The sequence below is a fragment of the Phyllobates terribilis genome, unplaced genomic scaffold (genome assembly GCF_046119375.1).
Source record: "Phyllobates terribilis strain yellow unplaced genomic scaffold, ASM4611937v1 Scaffold_7__3_contigs__length_470593459, whole genome shotgun sequence".
Classification (NCBI taxonomy): Eukaryota; Metazoa; Chordata; class Amphibia; order Anura; family Dendrobatidae; genus Phyllobates; species Phyllobates terribilis.
Genome location: NW_027362767.1, coordinates 70,418,826 through 70,441,251, shown reverse-complemented (window position 1 = coordinate 70,441,251; position 22,426 = coordinate 70,418,826). Strand labels below are relative to the sequence as shown.

At 50.4% G+C, this 22,426-nt stretch overlaps 1 protein-coding gene across 6 annotated transcripts in view; it reads left to right on the top strand.

Moving 5' to 3' along the window:
* Positions 1-22,426, top strand: part of LRRC9 (leucine rich repeat containing 9) — a 198,616-nt gene that overhangs the window by 145,671 nt on the left and 30,519 nt on the right. For all 6 annotated transcript variants that reach the window (XM_073638739.1, XM_073638737.1, XM_073638738.1 and 3 more), the window contains 4 exons: positions 799-932; positions 1,048-1,184; positions 5,887-6,104; positions 6,823-6,891. In XM_073638739.1, coding sequence (XP_073494840.1) covers positions 799-932; positions 1,048-1,184; positions 5,887-6,104; positions 6,823-6,891 — 558 coding nt within the window. The remainder of the gene's footprint in view (positions 1-798; positions 933-1,047; positions 1,185-5,886; positions 6,105-6,822; positions 6,892-22,426) is intronic.

The window sequence follows — 22,426 nt, the reverse complement described above, 5'->3', positions numbered from 1 at the left end:
CACCCACATCCCTCATTGGCAACTTCCTGTGTACACTGTCAGCAAGCCACCAATCAGTGCTGGGGGTGGGGTTACACAGATTAGCTGGACTGGCCTGCACGTGAGACCCAGTCCTGCAGTGACCATCTCCTTCTGATAAAACACTGATTGTATTGAAACTATAGCACACAGTCTAATAAGTGACACATCCCAGGAATCAGGCTTTCTTGGCCTATATTATGCTGCTCTCAGATTAAATAGCAAAATTCTGCTGACAGATTCCCTTTAACGCAGCCTATTAAATCTAGCCTGTATAGTAGCTGCAGATTTTGCACTAAATATGTGTGCTGGTGTTAGACCTTATTTTCTTGGAGTAACTACACTCTTTTTCTGCTATTCTTCATCTCCTGTATAAATGAGATGAAGGATATGCACATGACAGTTCTTAAACACCCGCAAATATATAACGTAGTATTTTTTTTATTATTATTTATGGTCACCTGAACACAGTCGGGATTAATAGTTTGTCTTGGTGATGGATGTTGGAGGCGCAGTCACTACACCATAGCTGAGATAAGGAGTTGACATAGGGAGAGCTGAAGCTTCCCACATTATTCCTGCTGATCACTGGACCAGCCTCAATCTAAAAAGGGGTTGTCTTCATGAGCATTTGGGATACATTTTGGTGTTAAATCCAACGCTTTCCAACCTATTTCATCTGGCAACAGCAGAGAGGATTTATTATTTACCCAAGTCCTTCAATTCTGTATCAGCACTGTCCTGCATTAATCACTGAGCGATCATATTTTCTTTCAATAGGTATTGTATCTTAACTACAACCACATTGAGTCCATCCTGCCAAGACAGAAGTCTCAGAATCCCCTCACCAACCGGCAGATGCTTCACCAAAAAGTTAACTCTAGTGGATATGGGCAGCAAGGCAAGAATAACAGGTAACTGGGGTACAAGCGTACAATGGTGGGAAACTGACAAGTTCTGATAACATTTTTAGCAAAGCACGCTTCTCCTGTGGTCTCAACTTGTCTTATTTTTACTTTTGAATTACAGAGATCCATTATTTGGGGAGCCACTATCTCCAATAATGCAGAGTTTAGAGGTGCTACATTTGGGTTACAACGGCATCAGTAATTTGCAGCAGTTGCAGCTCAGCAGACTGAGGAATTTGAAATCTCTGTTTTTGCAAGGTAAGATATACAAAAAAGACACTATTTTCTGATTTTAGGTTGATGGTTCATTAAAGGAGTTGTCCAGGCTTTGAGCTCAAGTCTGCAGTTAGTCTATGCGATTGCAGACTTGTGAATCCTCACTGCGCGCTGTCAGAATTTTCTGGTGCCAGGAGCGGGACGTCATGTGACCGCAAGTATGTGATTTGCATTCTTCCAGCCACATTCATACTAGACTTGTCCGGCCTCGCTCAATTCACTTACATTGAGTGAGACTGCTCACGTCTAGTCGGCATGTGACCTCATGCATGCAAATCGCATACTTGAGATCATGCGCCTGCCCACTCCCAGGACCAGAGAATCCTGACAGCGCACACACTGCGCACTGTGACAGTTCATAAGTCTGCAGTCAAATAAGGCGACAGCAGACTTGAACTCCAAGACTGGACATCCTCTTTAATGTGTTCAATAGAGGGTTGAAATTGAGTCGTACACCCTCATTTTATCACACACTTAAAGCTTACCTGACATTTCAGGTGACGATTTAGAATCCGCTCTTATGTGTGTGTACGCAAAGAATAATACAATTTTTGGCCTTAATATGATTTGTATCCTGTATTTTTCCTTCTACACACTCTCTTTAATATTTAGCTGTCTATTGGCTAATAGATGTAGACTAGCTGTTATGATGTCTCATGCACAGCACATGCAGATGTGAGAGGTTCCTGGTCTCCTATCTGTATGTAGCACATGCTCAGAAGCAGCATTGAGGACATCAGACAGCTGTACTGAGCAGTGTAGCTGGGAACCAAGCACTTACTAGAAAGCAGGAGCACCACCTGTATGTGCCTCTGTCACTGTTCTCCTCCCTCTTCCTCCCCTTCTCCTCTCTATAGACTTCAACAGGCAACGGTAATCTGATACCTCAGTGAACTGGCCGTTCGTATTTCCTTGATTAAGATGAATTTTAGCGTTTTTTCAGAGTTGATGAGTTTAAGAGGCAAGGAAAGAAATGGCTCATAAGTGGAGAAAGAAACAGACGTCTCTGAAAAGATATATTACAAAATTTCTGATATCCATCTATCTCGTTCATCTCATTGGGGGACAGAGAACCATGGGATGGTCTGCTGTCACCTGTAGGCTGACACTGTTATTGCATTTAATTAAAATTGGTTCCTCCCCAGCAGACTATACCTCGCCTGCTGGAGTTAGGCTTCCTCAGTTTTTTGTAGTGTCAGTTGGAGGCAAGGTGTGTCTCAGATCTGAACCATTTTGCTTTTGTTCTTCAGATGGATGGCTCAGGGTATCAGAGTGTAATTGTGCACTCTGTTTCACCCACGTAACGACGGAGAGTACAGGCTGTAATTGTTCAGTCTGTATCTTATCGTGTCGGTGTGGTCGGACCAATATACTTTGACTCTATCAGCAGTCAAGTACTTGGGCGGAGGTCCATAAGCCAACTAGCTCTTGCCCGCTGCCCCACATAGCACGCACTTGCTTGGAGCAGAAGTTAATGGCATCTGGATCTTCAGGACAGGTCAGTATAACCCTTGAATGAGCTCTCTGTACTCGCCCTTTCTCCTCCTCCTTCCCCGCCTCCCCAATCCTACCCCCCTCTATTCCTTTCCTTGGGGTGGTAATTGCCAGTGGCTGTACAGCTGTGGAGGAGAGAAGGGGACGGTTCTTGTGCAGGGGCCAGGTGCTGGCGCTGGGCGTTCTGCTTGCCCATCTGAGCTCCCTCTGGCCTTATCTGATCGGGTTAAACAGGTCGGTGGGCTGCAGTGGGACCTTGCCACGTGACTGCTTGTGTATCTGCGGGTGTCTCACACTCTCTCTCTCTCTGTGGGCCGGGAGATAGCAAGCCGGACGCTGTTGGTGCGAGTTCCAGTAGGCAGACCGCAAGCGCTTGGCCAATCAGCTGGCAGAATGTTTCCAGCCAGTCATGCATTGGGACATTTCCAGTCAATCGACGGCCATGCTACTCCCTGCCTACCAGCACGGCTAGTGTTTCAGCCAATCAGGGGTGGTGTCTCGGCTCACCAGATTCCCGTCCCTCTGGCTCTACACCTTCCTCTTCCTGGCTATGGCACGGCACTATTAAGTGGTGTGGGGCCAGAAGTGCCTCGGCGTCTTCCTCCTCGTGGAATAGCAAGCTCACAGGGGGAATAGATTTCTGCAGCGTGGATGTAGAAGGCTGTTGGCTACCGGAGGCTGATTCCAGGCACTCCAACAGTTTTCTGTCACTGTTTAGTGGACTCTTCTATTTTCTTTCTGCCCCTCCTCTATCACTCATAATGTCTGAGTCTAGAGAGGGCCCTGCACGCCCATTAGCGCAGTCTGCACTTGTCACTTTCAATGCTTGTGTAACTTGTAATGGTAAGTTTTCCATTCTTCAGTCTGTGCCCTATTGTACCAGCAGTACCCCTCCTGCCTCTTTGCTGGACGCCGCTCAGGGAACCTCTATGACATCTGAGGAGAATATGATTTAGCTCAGTCTGTGGCTGAACTGACCAGGGTGTCCAAAACGCTGGTTACATTTGTGGAAACGATTGCCAGTGATTACTACCGCCCCAGGAGCTTCGATCGCCACTGCAAGTGAATCGGATCCTCCAGCCACCCCGCACCAATATGGCCGGTCGAGAAGGCGGTCCAGACGGCCTTAGGTTACCTCCTTGTCTAGGTCACCTTCACAGGGGAGGCACCCAAATTTTTTCCCCTCAAGGAATTCCCTCCCCTTAGCTCCCAAAATCTTATTCTAGTCCATTCTAGATCCTTATAAGATGGGAAAGCTCAGGGAGATGGTGGACAGATTGGTGTCAGCTGTTGGCGCCTCTCCGGGAGTGACAGCTGCGCCGCCCTCTCGCATTACTGAGACAGGTTTTATAGGAGGGGTAAGCGCATGGCTAGATCCTTTTCTTATCATGAGGAACTTACAGAGGTATTCCAGAGAGCATAGGGACACTCAGACAAAAGCTTTCAAAAGCGTAGTCGCATGGAGGTCTATATCACTTTCTGGTGGAGCTGGTGGGTTCTTGGTCTACTCCACCAGTGGTAGATACCTCCAGTATCGCTTATCTAAGGTGACCACTCTCCCTCTTGCAGAGGTTGCGGCACTTAAGGATCCCTTGTATAGACGCATAGAATCTGTGACGTGGCCCGCTTTTGAAGCGGCAGGTTTTGCCCTTTGCTAAGCCAAGCCTTTTCTGCCACTTGGGTCTCCAGCCCAGATCTTCTGTCCCAGGGTACGTTTTTCCATTGAAATTTGCGGTCACCCAATTTAATGACGTGGCTGTTGAAGCTGTGATTTCGTGGGCGGCAGGACTGTTTGAATCAGTCATCCAGTCTATTATTAGACCCCGGAAGCTATCCGCATTGCTAGTCTACCAGCGCACTTGGAGGTCTTATTTACGTTGGTGTGAGTCTACCAGTACTTCGCCAGTGTCTTTTTCCTTGCAAGCTCTGTTCTCCTTCTTACAGTCTGGATTGGAGGCAGGGTTGGTGCTTATCTCCCTCAAGGGTCAGGTGTCCGCCCTTGCTATTCTGTTGCAGAGGGATTTGGCATCTAAACCCCAAGTTAAAACTTTTCTCCAGGGAGTGGTGCACATTAGGCCACCCTATCGGACTCCCCTAGATCCTTGGGATCTGAATCTTGTTTTGCAGGCTCTTCAGTCTCTTCCTTTTGAGCCTCTCAGAGAGATCTCTGCACTTTTTGTTTCTTATAAGGTAGCTTACCTTATAGCCATCACTTCTATTAGGAGGGTCTCGGAGCTTGTGGCTCTGTCTTATCACGCTCCTTACATTATTCTTCATCAGGATAAGGTAGTGTTGAGGCCAGTTCCGTCTTTTCTTCCGAAGGTGGTCTCGAGTTTTCACCTTAATAAAGACGTTATTGTGCCTTCCTTTTGGCGCAATCTCATCCTATTGAGAAGGCTCTGCACAGGTTGAACGTTGTTAGAGCCTTAAGGTACTATTTATCGGCCACTGCCTTATTCAGGCGTTCTGATTCCTTGTTTGTTATACCTGTGGGCCCTCGTAGGGGTCAAGCTGCTTCTAAAGCAACCATTGTCCGCTGGATCAAGACTGCTATTATCCAGGCCTATAGGACTAGGGCCAGGGTGGCCCTATTTAGGATTAGGGCACACTCTAAGCGAGCGGTGGGAGCTTCCTGGGCGGTCCATCATTAGGCATTGGCTTTATAGCTCTGTAAAACAAGGTACATCCATTTTCTAAGTTTTACAGGGTTCACGCTTTTGCTTCGGCAGGTGCAAGTGTTGGTAGGTGGATATTGCAGGCGGCAGTAGCCCAGACTTCTGCTTGAGTTACAGCGGAAGACTAGATGGTAACAGTATGATATTAATTTTTTCCCACCCAAGTATAGTTATTATTTCTCGTAGTGTTCATTGGGGACACTGTTTCCTTCCTTGGTTGCCTGATTGGGCGCACAGTTATGTTTCTTTTTACCTTTACTCTTTTCTTTTCTCCTCCTTCTGCTTCTAACAAAACTGAGGAAGCCTGACTCCAGCAGGTGAGGTATTGTCTGCTGGGGAGGAGCCAATTTTATTTAAATGCAATAATAGTGTCAGCCTCCAGGTGGCAGCAGACTATCCCATGGTTCTGTATCCCCCAAAGAAACATATTTTACGGTGACTACTTTTTCACACTTCATATATTGGCCATCCTAACAGCAGTGATTTTGAATGACTTGTGTCTTCTCCCTCTCTAGGAAATGAGATCAGTCAAGTGGAAGGACTTGAAGGATTGCAGCTTCTTCAAGAGCTTGTACTGGATCACAATCGCATTAAAATGATCACCGAGACTTCATTTGCCAAGCAGAGTTGTCTAGTCTCCCTCTGTATGGAAGAAAACCGGCTCCGAGATGTGAACAACCTACTTCCACTTGTTAAGTTAAAGAAACTGTTTATAGGATTCAATAAAATTCAGGTAAAATGTGAAGTTTTAGTTATAGCATGAGAGCACAATTTGTGATTTACAGAGGCGTTCAGTGCGGCCCCTTACCATCAGGATGTGTCCTAAAGGCCATATCCTACTGATGGAGAGAAAAAAGTGCTGTCATTAGATCCTGGATGTCAGTATGAGTCTTGGTAGATAAATTTGAGCTGATTGGCTGGCACTGTGGCTGACACTGTATGGGGGCAGAGTGTGACTGGCAACTTAAAGGGGTTGTCCAGGCTTGGGGTACAAATCTGCAGACACGCTATATGACTGCAGACTTCCACTGTCAGGATTCTCCAGTGCCGAGAGCAGGCAGGCTCGTGACCGCAACTATGTGATTTGTATACATGCGGTCACATGCCAACTAGACGTGTGCGGCCGGACACGTTTTTAGTCTAGTCAGAATGTGGCTGGAAATATGCAAACCACATACTTGCAGTCATTGGAGAATCCTCACAGAGCTCACATCTTCGATGTGGTTTCCATTCACAATAGTGACTTACAGTGTGATCTGTTCGGAGGTCTGTTCTGGTGCCCGTCGTTTTAACGGAAAAAATAGCACTGGGAAAAGTAAATAGATTCTAGCTTGGCTTATTCAGTGTTTTACAGCCACATGTAAGCATGACTAAGGATATAGTGAGTGTACATGTGTACCCATGAATGTACATATAACCATAGTAAATCTGTGCGTCATATTTTTAAACAGGAAGTTTCAGAAGTGGAAAAACTGGAGGCAATTCCTACACTACAAGAGCTTTCTATCTCCGGAAACCCAGTAAGTATCCTCTACTGCTAGTCATCATTACCTTCTTTAGGAGTAGAATAATGATTTTATTTCTTTTCTGGCCCTTAGTGCATGTCACAATTTTCTGCCTGTCGGGTCCATACGTCTGTTGACAAAGAATGCCTCTGTTTGATAAGGCAGAGGTACAGTAGAGCACCTTGGTAATGGTTGGTGCATGCCTCCATATGAGCAGGCAGAGGTACAGTAGAGCACCTTGGTAATGGTTGGTACATGCCTCCATATGAGCAGGCAGAGGTACAGTAGAGCACCTTGGGAATGGTTGGTGCATTCCTCCGTATGTGCAGGCAGAGGTACAGTAGAGCACCTTGGTAATGGTTGGTGCATGCCTCCATATGAGCAGGCAGAGGTACAGTAGAGCACGTTGGGAATGGTTGGTGCATTCCTCCGTATGTGCAGGCAGAGGTACAGTAGAGCACCTTGGGAATGGTTGGTGCATGCCTCCGTATGTGCAGGCAGAGGTACAGTAGAGCACCTTGGTAATGGTTGGTACATGCCTCCGTATGTGCAGGCAGAGGTACAGTAGAGCACCTTGGTAATGGTTGGTGCATGCCTCCATATGAGCAGGCAGAGGTACAGTAGAGCACCTTGGGAATGGTTGGTGCATGCCTCCGTATGTGCAGGCAGAGGTACAGTAGAGCACCTTGGGAATGGTTGGTGCATTCCTCCGTATGTGCAGGCAGAGGTACAGTAGAGCACCTTGGGAATGGTTGGTGCATGCCTCCGTATGTGCAGGCAGAGGTACAGTACAGCACCTTGGTAATGGTTGGTACATGCCTCCGTATGTGCAGGCAGAGGTACAGTAGAGCACCTTTGTAATGGTTGGTGCATGCCTCCATATGAGCAGGCAGAGGTACAGTAGAGCACCTTGGGAATGGTTGGTGCATGCCTCCGTATGTGCAGGCAGAGGTACAGTAGAGCACCTTGGGAATGGTTGGTGCATGCCTCCGTATGTGCTGGTTGTCTCTACCTATTACGCCCCTTTTTTGAATTTTTGTAGGTGTCTAATGGTTGGTACTTGCCTCCGTATGTGCAGGCAGAGGTACAGTAGAGCACCTTGGTAATGGTTGGTACATGCCTCCGTATGAGCAGGCAGACGTACAGTAGAGCACCTTGGTAATGGTTGGTGCATGCCTCCGTATGTGCAGGCAGAGGTACAGTAGAGCACCTTGGGAATGGTTGCTGCATTCCTCCGTATGTGCAGGCAGAGGTACAGTAGAGCACTTTGGGAATGGTTGGTGCATGCCTCCATATGTGCAGGCAGAGGTAAAGTAGAGCACCTTGGGAATGGTTGGTACATGCCTCCGTATATGCAGGCAGAGTCACAGTAGAGCGCCTTGATAATGGTTGGTGCATGCCTCCATATGTGCAGGCAGAGGTAAAGTAGAGCACCTTGGGAATGGTTGGTACATGCCTCCGTATATGCAGGCAGAGTCACAGTAGAGCACCTTGGTAATGGTTGGTGCATGCCTCCGTCTGTGCAGGCAGAGGTACAGTAGAGCACCTTGGGAATGGTTGGTGCATGCCTCCGTATGAGCAGGCAGACGTACAGTAGAGCACCTTGGTAATGGTTGGTGCATGCCTTCGTATGTGAAGGCAGAGGTACAGTAGAGCACCTTGGGAATTGCTGGTGCATGCCTCCGTATGTGCAGGCAGAGGTACAGTAGAGCACGTTGGGAATGGTTGGTGCATGCCTCCGTATGTGCAGGCAGAGGTACAGTAGAGCACGTTGGGAATGGTTGGTGCATGCCTCCGTATGTGCAGGCAGAGGTACAGTAGAGCACGTTGGGAATGGTTGGTTTATGCCTCCGTATGTGCAGGCAGAGGTACAGTAGAGCACATTGGGAATGGTTGGTGCATGCCTCCGTATGTGCAGGCAGAGGTACAGTACAGCACCTTGGGAATGGTTGGTACATGCCTCCGTATGAGCATGCAGAGGTACAGTAGAGCACCTTGGGAATGGTTGGTGCATGCCTCCATATGTGCAGGCAGAGGTAAAGTAGAGCACCTTGGGAATGGTTGGTGCATGCCTCCGTATGTGCAGGCAGAGGTAAAGTAGAGCACCTTGGTAATGGTTGGTGCATGCCTCCGTATGTGCAGGCAGAAGTACAGTAGAGCACCTTGGGAATGGTTGGTGCATTCCTCTGTATGTGCAGACAGAGGTACAGTAGAGCACGTTGGGAATGGTTGGTGCATGCCTCCATATGTGCAGGCAGAGGTACAGTAGAGCACCTTGGGAATGGTTGGTACATGCCTCCATATGTGCAGGCAGAGGTACAGTACAGCACCTTGGGAATGGTTGGTGCATGCCTCCGTATGTGCAGGCAGAGGTACAGTAGAGCACCTTGGGAATGGTTGATGCATGCCTCCGGATGTGCAGGCAGAGGTACAGTAGAGCATCTTGGGAATGGTTGGTACATGCCTCCGTATGAGCAGGCAGACGTACAGTAGAGCACCTTGGTAATGGTTGGTACATGCCTCCGTATGTGCAGGCAGAGGTACAGTAGAGCACCTTGGGAATGGTTGGTGCATTCCTCTGTATGTGCAGGCAGAGGTACAGTAGAGCACGTTGGGAATGGTTGGTGCATGCCTCCATATGTGCAGGCAGAGGTACAGTACAGCACCTTGGGAATGGTTGGTGCATGCCTCAGTATGTGCAGGCAGAGGTACAGTAGAGCACCTTGGGAATGGTTGATGCATGCCTCCGGATGTGCAGGCAGAGGTACAGTAGAGCATCTTGGGAATGGTTGGTGCATGCCTCCATATGAGCAGGCAGAGGTACAGTAGAGCACCTTGGGAATGGTTGGTGCATGCCTCCGTATGTGCTGGTTGTCTCTACCTATTACGCCCCTTTTTTGAATTTTTGTAGGTGTCTAATGGTTGGTACTTGCCTCCGTATGTGCAGGCAGAGGTACAGTAGAGCACCTTGGTAATGGTTGGTGCATGCCTCCGTATGTGCAGGCAGAGGTACAGTAGAGCACCTTGGGAATGGTTGCTGCATTCCTCCGTATGTGCAGGCAGAGGTACAGTAGAGCACTTTGGTAATGGTTGGTGCATGCCTCCATATGTGCAGGCAGAGGTACAGTAGAGCACTTTGGTAATGGTTGGTACATGCCTCCGTATGTGCAGGCAGAGGTACAGTAGAGCACCTTGGTAATGGTTGGTGCATGCCTCCATATGAGCAGGCAGAGGTACAGTAGAGCACCTTGGGAATGGTTGGTGCATGCCTCCGTATGTGCAGGCAGAGGTACAGTAGAGCACCTTGGGAATGGTTGGTGCATGCCTCCGTATGTGCTGGTTGTCTCTACCTATTACGCCCCTTTTTTGAATTTTTGTAGGTGTCTAATGGTTGGTGTATGCCTCCGTATGTGCAGGAAGAGGTACAGTAGAGCACATTGGGAATGGTTGGTGCATGCCTCCGTATGTGCAGGCAGAGGTACAGTACAGCACCTTGGGAATGGTTGGTACATGCCTCCGTATGAGCATGCAGAGGTATAGTAGAGCACCTTGGGAATGGTTGGTGCATGCCTCCATATGTGCAGGCGGAGGTAAAGTAGAGCACCTTGGGAATGGTTGGTGCATGCCTCCGTATGTGCAGGCAGAGGTAAAGTAGAGCACCTTGGTAATGGTTGGTGCATGCCTCCGTATGTGCAGGCAGAGGTACAGTAGAGCACCTTGGGAATGGTTGGTGCATTCCTCTATGTGCAGGCAGAGGTACAGTAGAGCACCTTGGGAATGGTTGGTGCATGCCTCCGTATGTGCAGGCAGAGGTAAAGTAGAGCACCTTGGGAATGGTTGGTGCATTCCTCTGTATGTGCAGGCAGAGGTACAGTAGAGCACCTTGGGAATGGTTGGTGCATTCCTCTGTATGTGCAGGCAGAGGTACAGTAGAGCACGTTGGGAACGGTTGGTGCATGCCTCCATATGTGCAGGCAGAGGTACAGTACAGCACCTTGGGAATGGTTGGTGCATGCCTCAGTATCTGCAGGCAGAGGTACAGTAGAGCACCTTGGGAATGGTTGATGCATGCCTCCGGATGTGCAGGCAGAGGTACAGTAGAGCATCTTGGGAATGGTTGGTGCATGCCTCCATATGAGCAGGCAGAGGTACAGTAGAGCACCTTGGGAATGGTTGGTGCATGCCTCCGTATGTGCTGGTTGTCTCTACCTATTACGCCCCTTTTTTGAATTTTTGTAGGTGTCTAATGGTTGGTACTTGCCTCCGTATGTGCAGGCAGAGGTACAGTAGAGCACCTTGGTAATGGTTGGTACATGCCTCCGTATGAGCAGGCAGACGTACAGTAGAGCACCTTGGTAATGGTTGGTGCATGCCTCCGTATGTGCAGGCAGAGGTACAGTAGAGCACCTTGGGAATGGTTGCTGCATTCCTCCGTATGTGCAGGCAGAGGTACAGTAGAGCACTTTGGTAATGGTTGGTGCATGCCTCCATATGTGCAGGCAGAGGTACAGTAGAGCACTTTGGTAATGGTTGGTACATGCCTCCGTATGTGCAGGCAGAGGTACAGTAGAGCACCTTGGTAATGGTTGGTGCATGCCTCCATATGAGCAGGCAGAGGTACAGTAGAGCACCTTGGGAATGGTTGGTGCATGCCTCCGTATGTGCAGGCAGAGGTACAGTACAGCACCTTGGGAATGGTTGGTACATGCCTCCTTATGAGCATGCAGAGGTACAGTAGAGCACCTTGGGAATGGTTGGTGCATGCCTCCATATGTGCAGGCAGAGGTAAAGTAGAGCACCTTGGGAATGGTTGGTGCATGCCTCCGTATGTGCAGGCAGAGGTAAAGTAGAGCACCTTGGGAATGGTTGGTGCATGCCTCCGTATGTGCAGGCAGAGGTAAAGTAGAGCACCTTGGTAATGGTTGGTGCATGCCTCCGTATGTGCAGGCAGAGGTACAGTAGAGCACCTTGGGAATGGTTGGTGCATTCCTCTATGTGCAGGCAGAGGTACAGTAGAGCACCTTGGGAATTGTTGGTGCATGCCTCTGTATGTGCAGACAGAGGTACAGTAGAGCACGTTGGGAATGGTTGGTGCATGCCTCCATATGTGCAGGCAGAGGTACAGTAGAGCACCTTGGGAATGGTTGGTACATGCCTCCATATGTGCAGGCAGAGGTACAGTACAGCACCTTGGGAATGGTTGGTGCATGCCTCCGTATGTGCAGGCAGAGGTACAGTAGAGCACCTTGGGAATGGTTGGTACATGCCTCCGTATGTGCAGGCAGAGGTACAGTAGAGCACCTTGGGAATGGTTGGTGCATTCCTCTGTATGTGCAGGCAGAGGTACAGTAGAGCACGTTGGGAATGGTTGGTGCATGCCTCCATATGTGCAGGCAGAGGTACAGTACAGCACCTTGGGAATGGTTGGTGCATGCCTCAGTATGTGCAGGCAGAGGTACAGTAGAGCACCTTGGGAATGGTTGATGCATTCCTCCGGATGTGCAGGCAGAGGTACAGTAGAGCATCTTGGGAATGGTTGGTGCATGCCTCCATATGAGCAGGCAGAGGTACAGTAGAGCACCTTGGGAATGGTTGGTGCATGCCTCCGTATGTGCAGGCAGAGGTACAGTAGAGCACCTTGGGAATGGTTGGTGCATGCCTCCATATGTGCTGGTTGTCTCTACCTATTACGCCCCTTTTTTGAATTTTTGTAGGTGTCTAATGGTTGGTACATGCCTCCGTATGAGCAGGCAGACGTACAGTAGAGCACCTTGGTAATGGTTGGTACATGCCTCCGTATGTGCAGGCAGAGGTACAGTAGAGCACCTTGGGAATGGTTGCTGCATTCCTCCGTATGTGCAGGCAGAGGTACAGTAGAGCACTTTGGTAATGGTTGGTGCATGCCTCCATATGTGCAGGCAGAGGTACAGTAGAGCACCTTGGTAATGGTTGGTACATGCCTCCGTATGAGCAGGCAGACGTACAGTAGAGCACCTTGGTAATGGTTGGTGCATGCCTCCGTATGTGCAGGCAGAGGTACAGTAGAGCACCTTGGGAATGGTTGCTGCATTCCTCCGTATGTGCAGGCAGAGGTACAGTAGAGCACTTTGGGAATGGTTGGTGCATGCCTCCGTATGTGCAGGCAGAGGTAAAGTAGAGCACCTTGGGAATGGTTGGTACATGCCTCCGTATGTGCAGGCAGAGGTAAAATAGAGCACCTTGGGAATGGTTTTTGCATTCCTCCGTATGTGCAGGCAGAGGTACAGTAGAGCATTTTGGGAATGGTTGGTGCATGCCTCCGTATGTGCAGGCAGAGGTACAGTAGAGCACCTTGGTAATGGTTCGTGCATGCCTCCGTATGTGCAGGCAGAGGTACAGTAGAGCACCTTGGGGATGGTTGATGCATGCCTCCGGATGTGCAGGCAGAGGTACAGTAGAGCATCTTGGGAATGGTTGGTACATGCCTCCGTATGTGCAGGCTGAGGTACCGTAGAGCACCTTGGTAATGGTTGGTGCATGCCTCCATATGTGCAGGCAGAGGTAAAGTAGAGCACCTTGGGAATGGTTGGTACATGCCTCCGTATATGCAGGCAGAGTCACAGTAGAGCACCTTGGTAATGGTTGGTGCATGCCTCCGTCTGTGCAGGCAGAGGTACAGTAGAGCACCTTGGGGATGGTTGATGCATGCCTTCGGATGTGCAGGCAGAGGTACAGTAGAGCATCTTGGGAATGGTTGGTACATGTCTCCGTATGTGCAGGCTGAGGTACCGTAGAGCACTTTGGTAATGGTTGGTGCATGCCTCCATATGTGCAGGCAGAGGTAAAGTAGAGCACCTTGGGAATGGTTGGTACATGCCTCCGTATATGCAGGCAGAGTCACAGTAGAGCACCTTGGTAATGGTTGGTGCATGCCTCCGTCTGTGCAGGCAGAGGTACAGTAGAGCACCTTGGGAATGGTTGGTTCATGACTCCGTATGAGCAGGCAGACGTACAGTAGAGCACCTTGGTAATGGTTGGTGCATGCCTTCGTATGTGAAGGCAGAGGTACAGTAGAGCACCTTGGGAATTGCTGGTGCATGCCTCCGTATGTGCAGGCAGAGGTACAGTAGAGCACGTTGGTAATGGTTGGTGCATGCCTCCGTATGTGCAGGCAGAGGTACAGTAGAGCACGTTGGGAATGGTTGGTGCATGCCTCCATATGTGCAGGCAGAGGTACAGTAGAGCACGTTGGGAATGGTTGGTGTATGCCTCCGTATGTGCAGGCAGAGGTACAGTAGAGCACATTGGGAAAGTTTGGTGCATGCCTCCGTATGTGCAGGCAGAGGTACAGTACAGCACCTTGGGAATGGTTGGTACATGCCTCCGTATGAGCATGCAGAGGTACAGTAGAGCACCTTGGGAATGGTTGGTGCATGCCTCCATATGTGCAGGCAGAGGTAAAGTAGAGCACCTTGGGAATGGTTGGTGCATGCCTCCGTATGTGCAGGCAGAGGTAAAGTAGAGCACCTTGGTAATGGTTGGTGCATGCCTCCGTATGTGCAGGCAGAGGTACAGTAGAGCACCTTGGGAATGGTTGGTGCATTCCTCTGTATGTGCAGGCAGAGGTACAGTAGAGCACCTTGGGAATGGTTGGTGCATGCCTCCGTATGTGCAGGCAGAGGTAAAGTAGAGCACCTTGGGAATGGTTGGTGCATTCCTCTGTATGTGCAGACAGAGGTACAGTAGAGCACGTTGGGAATGGTTGGTGCATGCCTCCATATGTGCAGGCAGAGGTACAGTAGAGCACCTTGGGAATGGTTGGTACATACCTCCATATGTGCAGGCAGAGGTACAGTACAGCACCTTGGGAATGGTTGGTGCATGCCTCCGTATGTGCAGGCAGAGGTACAGTAGAGCACCTTGGGAATGGTTGATGCATGCCTCCGGATGTGCAGGCAGAGGTACAGTAGAGCATCTTGGGAATGGTTGGTGCATGCCTCCATATGAGCAGGCAGAGGTACAGTAGAGCACCTTGGGAATGGTTGGTGCATGCCTCCGTATGTGCTGGTTGTCTCTACCTATTACGCCCCTTTTTTGAATTTTTGTAGGTGTCTAATGGTTGGTACTTGCCTCCGTATGTGCAGGCAGAGGTACAGTAGAGCACCTTGGTAATGGTTGGTACATGCCTCCGTATGAGCAGGCAGACGTACAGTAGAGCACCTTGGTAATGGTTGGTGCATGCCTCCGTATGTGCAGGCAGAGGTACAGTAGAGCACCTTGGGAATGGTTGCTGCATTCCTCCGTATGTGCAGGCAGAGGTACAGTAGAGCACTTTGGTAATGGTTGGTGCATGCCTCCATATGTGCAGGCAGAGGTACAGTAGAGCACCTTGGTAATGGTTGGTACATGCCTCCGTATGAGCAGGCAGACGTACAGTAGAGCACCTTGGTAATGGTTGGTGCATGCCTCCGTATGTGCAGGGAGAGGTACAGTAGAGCACCTTGGGAATGGTTGCTGCATGCCTCCGTATGTGCAGGCAGAGGTACAGTAGAGCACTTTGGGAATGGTTGGTGCATGCCTCCGTATGTGCAGGCAGAGGTAAAGTAGAGCACCTTCGTAATGTTTGGTGCATGCCTCCGTATGTGCAGGCAGAGGTACAGTAGAGCACCTTGGTAATGGTTGGTACATGCCTCCGTATGAGCAGGCAGACGTACAGTAGAGCACCTTGGTAATGGTTGGTGCATACCTCCGTATGTGCAGGCAGAGGTACAGTAGAGCACCTTGGGAATGGTTGGTGCATTCCTCCGTATGTACAGGCAGAGGTACAGTAGAGCACTTTGGGAATGGTTGGTGCATGCCTCCGTATGTGCAGGCAGAGGTACAGTAGAGCATCTTGGGAATGGTTGGTACATGCCTCCATATGTGCAGGCAGAGGTAAAGTAGAGCACCTTGGGAATGGTTAGTACATGCCTCCGTATATGCAGGCAGAGTCACAGTAGAGCGCCTTGATAATGGTTGGTGCATGCCTCCATATGTGCAGGCAGAGGTAAAGTAGAGCACCGTGGGAATGGTTGGTACATGCCTCCGTATATGCAGGCAGAGTCACAGTAGAGCACCTTGGTAATGGTTGGTGCATGCCTCCGTCTGTGCAGGCAGAGGTACAGTAGAGCACCTTGGGAATGGTTGGTGCATGCCTTCGTATGTGAAGGCAGAGGTACAGTAGAGCACCTTGGGAATTGCTGGTGCATGCCTCCGTAAGTGCAGGCAGAGGTACAGTAGAGCACGTTGGGAATGGTTGGTGCATGCCTCCGTATGTGCAGGCAGAGGTACAGTAGAGCACGTTGGGAATGGTTGGTGCATGCCTCCGTATGTGCAGGCAGAGGTACAGTAGAGCACGTTGGGAATGGTTGGTGCATGCCTCCGTATGTGCAGGCAGAGGTACAGTAGAGCACGTTGGGAATGGTTGGTGCATGCCTCCGTATGTGCAGGCAGAGGTACAGTAGAGCACGTTGGGAATGGTTGGTGTATGCCTCCGTATGTGCAGGCAGAGGTACAGTAGAGCACATTGGGAATGGTTGGTGCATGCCTCCGTATGTGCAGGCAGAGGTACAGTACAGCACCTTGGGAATGGTTGGTACATGCCTGCGTCTGAGCATGCAGAGGTACAGTAGAGCACCTTGGGAATGGTTGGTGCATGCCTCCATATGTGCAGGCAGAGGTAAAGTAGAGCACCTTGGGAATGGTTGGTGCATGCCTCCGTATGTGCAGGCAGAGGTAAAGTAGAGCACCTTGGTAATGGTTGGTGCATGCCTTCTTATGTGCAGGCAGAGGTACAGTAGAGCATCTTGGGAATGGTTGGTACATGCCTCCGTATGAGCAGGTAGACGTACAGTAGAGCACCTTGGTAATGGTTGGTATATGCCTCCGTATGTGCAGGCAGAGGTACAGTAGAGCACCTTGGGAATGGTTGGTGCATTCCTCTGTATGTGCAGGCAGAGGTACAGTAGAGCACGTTGGGAATGTTTGGTGCATGCCTCCATATGTGCAGGCAGAGGTACAGTACAGCACCTTGGGAATGGTTGGTGCATGCCTCCGTATGTGCAGGCAGAGGTACAGTAGAGCACCTTGGGAATGGTTGATGCATGCCTCCGGATGTGCAGGCAGAGGTACAGTAGAGCATCTTGGGAATGGTTGGTACATGCCTCCGTATGAGCAGGCAGAGGTACCGTAGAGCACCTTGGTAATGGTTGGTTCATGCCTCCATATGTGCAGGCAGAGGTAAAGTAGAGCACCTTGGGAATGGTTGGTACATGCCTCCGTATATGCAGGCAGATTTACAGTAGAGCGCCTTGATAATGGTTGGTGCATGTCTCCATATGTGCAGGCAGAGGTACAGTAGAGCACCTTGGTAATGGTTGGTGCATGCCTCCATATGTGCAGGCAGAGTTACAGTTTAGCACCTTGATAATGGTTGGTGCATGCCTCCTTATGTGCAGGCAGAGGTATAGTAGAGCACCTTGGGAATGGTTGGCACATGCCTCCATATGTGCAGGCAGAGTTGCAGTAGAGCTCCTTGATAATGGTTGGTGCATGCCTCCGTATGTGCAGGCAGAGGTATAGTAGAGCACCTTGATAATGGTTGGTGCATGCCTCCATATATGCAGGCAGAGGTACAGTAGAGCACCTTGATAATGGTTGGTGCATGCCTCCATATGTGCAGGCAGAGGTACAGTAGAGCACCTTGGTAATGGTTGGTGCATGCCTCCGTATGTGCAGGCAGAGGTACAGTAGAGCACCTTGGTAATGGTTGGTACATGCCTCCGTATGAGCAGGCAGAGGTACAGTAGAGCACCTTGGGAATTGTTGGTGCATGCCTCCGTATGTGCAGGCAGAGGTACAGTAGAGCACCTTGGTAATGGTTGGTACATGCCTCCGTATGAGCAGGCAGAGGTACAGTAGAGCACCTTGGGAATTGTTGGTGCATGCCTCCGTATGTGTAGGCAGAGGTACAGTAGAGCACCTTGGTAATGGTTGGTGCATGCCTCCATATGTGGAGGCAGAGGTACAGTAGAGCACCTTGGTAATGGTTGGTACATGCCTCCTTATGAGCAGGCAGACGTACAATAGAGCACCTTGGTAATGGTTGGTGCATGCCTCCGTATGTGCAGGCAGAGGTACAGTAGAGCACCTAGGGAATGATTGCTGCATTCCTCCGTATGTGCAGGCAGAGGTACAGTAGAGCACTTTGGGAATGGTTGGTGCATTCCTCCGTATGTGCAGGCAGAGGTAAAGTAGAGCACCTTGGGAATGGTTGGTACATGCCTCCGTATGTGCAGGCAGAGGTAAAGTAGAGCACCTTGGGAATGGTTGGTGCATTCCTCCGTATGTGCAGGCAGAGGTACAGAAGAGCACTTTGGGAATGGTTGGTGCATGCCTCCGTATGTGCAGGCAGAGGTACAGTACAGCACCTTGGGAATGGTTGGTGCATGCCTCCGTATGTGCAGGCAGAGGTACAGTAGAGCACCTTGGGAATGGTTGATGCATGCCTCCGGATGTGCAGGCAGAGGTACAGTAGAGCATCTTGGGAATGGTTGGTACATGCCTCCGTATGGGCAGGCAGAGGTACCGTAGAGCACCTTGGTAATGGTTGGTTCATGCCTCCATATGTGCAGGCAGAGGTAAAGTAGAGCACCTTGGGAATGGTTGGTACATGCCTCCGTATATGCAGGCAGAGTTACAGTAGAGCGCCTTGATAATGGTTGGTGCATGTCTCCATATGTGCAGGCAGAGGTACAGTAGAGCACCTTGGTAATGGTTGGTGCATGCCTCCATATGTGCAGGCAGAGTTACAGTTTAGCACCTTGATAATGGTTGGTGCATGCCTCCTTATGTGCAGGCAGAGGTATAGTAGAGCACCTTGGGAATGGTTGGCACATGCCTCCATATGTGCAGGCAGAGTTACAGTAGAGCTCCTTGATAATGGTTGGTGCATGCCTCCGTATGTGTAGGCAGAGGTATAGTAGAGCACCTTGATAATGGTTGGTGCATGCCTCCATATATGCAGGCAGAGGTACAGTAGAGCACCTTGATAATGGTTGGTGCATGCCTCCATATGTGCAGGCAGAGGTACAGTAGAGCACCTTGGTAATGGTTGGTGCATGCCTCCGTATGTGCAGGCAGAGGTACAGTAGAGCACCTTGGTAATGGTTGGTACATGCCTCCGTATGAGCAGGCAGAGGTACAGTAGAGCACCTTGGGAATTGTTGGTGCATGCCTCCGTATGTGCAGGCAGAGGTACAGTAGAGCACCTTGGTAATGGTTGGTACATGCCTCCGTATGAGCAGGCAGAGGTACAGTAGAGCACCTTGGGAATTGTTGGTGCATGCCTCCGTATGTGTAGGCAGAGGTACAGTAGAGCACCTTGGTAATGGTTGGTACATGCCTCCTTATGAGCAGGCAGACGTACAGTAGAGCACCTTGGTAATGGTTGGTGCATGCCTCCGTATGTGCAGGCAGAGGTACAGTAGAGCACCTTGGGAATGATTGCTGCATTCCTCCGTATGTGCAGGCAGAGGTACAGTAGAGCACTTTGGGAATGGTTGGTGCATTCCTCCGTATGTGCAGGCAGAGGTAAAGTAGAGCACCTTGGGAATGGTTGGTACATGCCTCCGTATGTGCAGGCAGAGGTAAAGTAGAGCACCTTGGGAATGGTTGGTGCATTCCTCCGTATGTGCAGGCAGAGGTACAGAAGAGCACTTTGGGAATGGTTGGTGCATGCCTCCGTATGTGCAGGCAGAGGTACAGTAGAGCACCTTGGAAATGGTTGGTGCATGCCTCCGTATGTGCAGGCAGAGGTACAGTAGAGCACCTTGGGGATGGTTGATGCATGCCTCCGGATGTGCAGGCAGAGGTACAGTAGAGCATCTTGGGAATGGTTGGTACATGCCTCCGTATATGCAGGCAGAGTCACAGTAGAGCGCCTTGATAATGGTTGGTGCATGCCTCCGTATGTGCAGGCAGAGGTAAAGTAGAGCACCTTGGGAATGGTTGGTACATGCCTCCGTATATGCAGGCAGAGTCACAGTAGAGCACCTTGGTAATGGTTGGTGCATGACTCCGTCTGTGCAGGCAGAGGTACAGTAGAGCACCTTGGGAATGGTTGGTGCATGCCTCCGTATGAGCAGGCAGACGTACAGTAGAGCACCTTGGTAATGGTTGGTGCATGCCTTCGTATGTGAAGGCAGAGGTACAGTAGAGCACCTTGGGAATTGCTGGTGCATGCCTCCGTATGTGCAGGCAGAGGTACAGTAGAGCCCGTTGGGAATGGTTGGTGCATGCCTCCTTATGTGCAGGCAGAGGTACAGTAGAGCACGTTGGGAATGGTTGGTGCATGCCTCCGTATGTGCAGGCAGAGGTACAGTAGAGCACGTTGGGAATGGTTGGTGCATGCCTCCGTATGTGCAGGCAAAGGTACAGTAGAGCACCTTGGTAATGGTTGGTGCATGCCTCCGTATGTGCAGGCAGAGGTACAGTAGAGCACCTTGGGAATGGTTGCTGCATTCCTTCGTATGTGCAGGCAGAGGTACAGTAGAGCAGTTTGGGAATGGTTGGTGCATGCCTCCGTATGTGCAGGCAGAGGTAAAGTAGAGCACCTTGGGAATGGTTGGTACATGCCTCCGTATGTGCAGGCAGAGGTAAAGTAGAGCACCTTGGGAATGGTTGGTGCATTCCTCCGTATGTGCAGGCAGAGGTACAGTAGAGCACTTTGGGAATGGTTGGTGCATGCCTCCGTATGTGCAGGCAGAGGTACAGTAGAGCACCTTGGTAATGGTTGGTGCATGCCTCCGTATGTGCAGGCAGAGGTACAGTAGAGCACCTTGGGGATGGTTGATGCATGCCTCCGGATGTGCAGGCAGAGGTACAGTAGAGCATCTTGGGAATGGTTGGTACATGCCTCCTTATATGCAGGCAGAGTCACAGTAGGGCTCCTTGATAATGGTTGGTGCATGCCTCCATATGTGCAGGCAGAGGTAAAGTAGAGCACCTTGGGAATGGTTGGTACATGCCTCCGTATATGCAGGCAGAGTCACAGTAGAGCACCTTGGTAATGGTTGGTGCATGCCTCCGTCTGTGCAGGCAGAGGTACAGTAGAGCACCTTGGAAATGGTTGGTGCATGCCTCCGTATGAGCAGGCAGACGTACAGTAGAGCACCTTGGTAATAGTTGGTGCATGCCTTCGTATGTGAAGGCAGAGGTACAGTAGAGCACCTTGGGAATTGCTGGTGCATGCCTCCGTATGTGCAGGCAGAGGTACAGTAGAGCACGTTGGGAATGGTTGGTGCATGCCTCCGTATGTGCAGGCAGAGGTACAGTAGAGCACGTTGGGAATGGTTGGTGCATGCCTCCGTATGTGCAGGCAGAGGTACAGTAGAGCACGTTGGGAATGGTTGGTGTATGCCTCCGTATGTGCAGGCAGAGGTACAGTAGAGCACATTGGGAATGGTTGGTGCATGCCTCCGTATGTGCAGGCAGAGGTACAGTACAGCACCTTGGGAATGGTTGGTACATGCCTCCGTATGAGCATGCAGAGGTACAGTAGAGCACCTTGGGAATGGTTGGTGCATGCCTCCGTATATGCAGGCAGAGTCACAGTAGAGCGCCTTGATAATGGTTGGTGCATGCCTCCATATGTGCAGGCAGAGGTAAAGTAGAGCACCTTGGAAATGGTTGGTGCATGCCTCCGTATGTGCAGGCAGAGGTAAAGTAGAGCACCTTGGTAATGGTTGGTGCATGCCTCCGTATGAGCAGGCAGACGTACAGTAGAGCACCTTGGTAATGGTTGGTACATGCCTCCGTATGTGCAGGCAGAGGTACAGTAGAGCACCTTGGGAATGGTTGGTGCATGCCTCCTTATGTGCAGGCAGAGGTACAGTCGAGCACCTTGGTAATGGTTGGTACATGCCTCCTTATGTGCAGGCTGAGGTACAGTAGAGCACGTTGGGAATGGTTGGTGCATACCTCCATATGTGCAGGCAGAGGTACAGTAGAGCACCTTGGTAATGGTTGGTACATGCCTCCGTATGTGCAGGCAGAGGTACAGTAGAGCACCTTGGGAATGGTTGGTGCATTCCTCTGTATGTGCAGGCAGAGGTACAGTAGAGCACGTTGGGAATGGTTGGTGCATGCCTCCATATGTGCAGGCAGAGGTACAGTAGAGCACCTTGGTAATGGTTGGTGCATGCCTCCGTATGTGCAGGCAGAGGTACAGTAGAGCACCTTGGGAATGGTTGATGCATGCCTCCGGATGTGCAGGCAGAGGTACAGTAGAGCATCTTGGGAATGGTTGGTACATGCCTCCGTATGAGTAGGCAGAGGTACCGTAGAGCACCTTGGTAATGGTTGGTGCATGCCTCCATATGTGCAGGCAGAGGTAAAGTAGAGCACCTTGGGAATGGTTGGTACATGCCTCCGTATATGCAGGCAGAGTTACAGTAGAGCGCCTTGATAATGGTTTTTGCATGTCTCCATATGTGCAGGCAGAGGTACAGTAGAGCACCTTGGTAATCGTTGG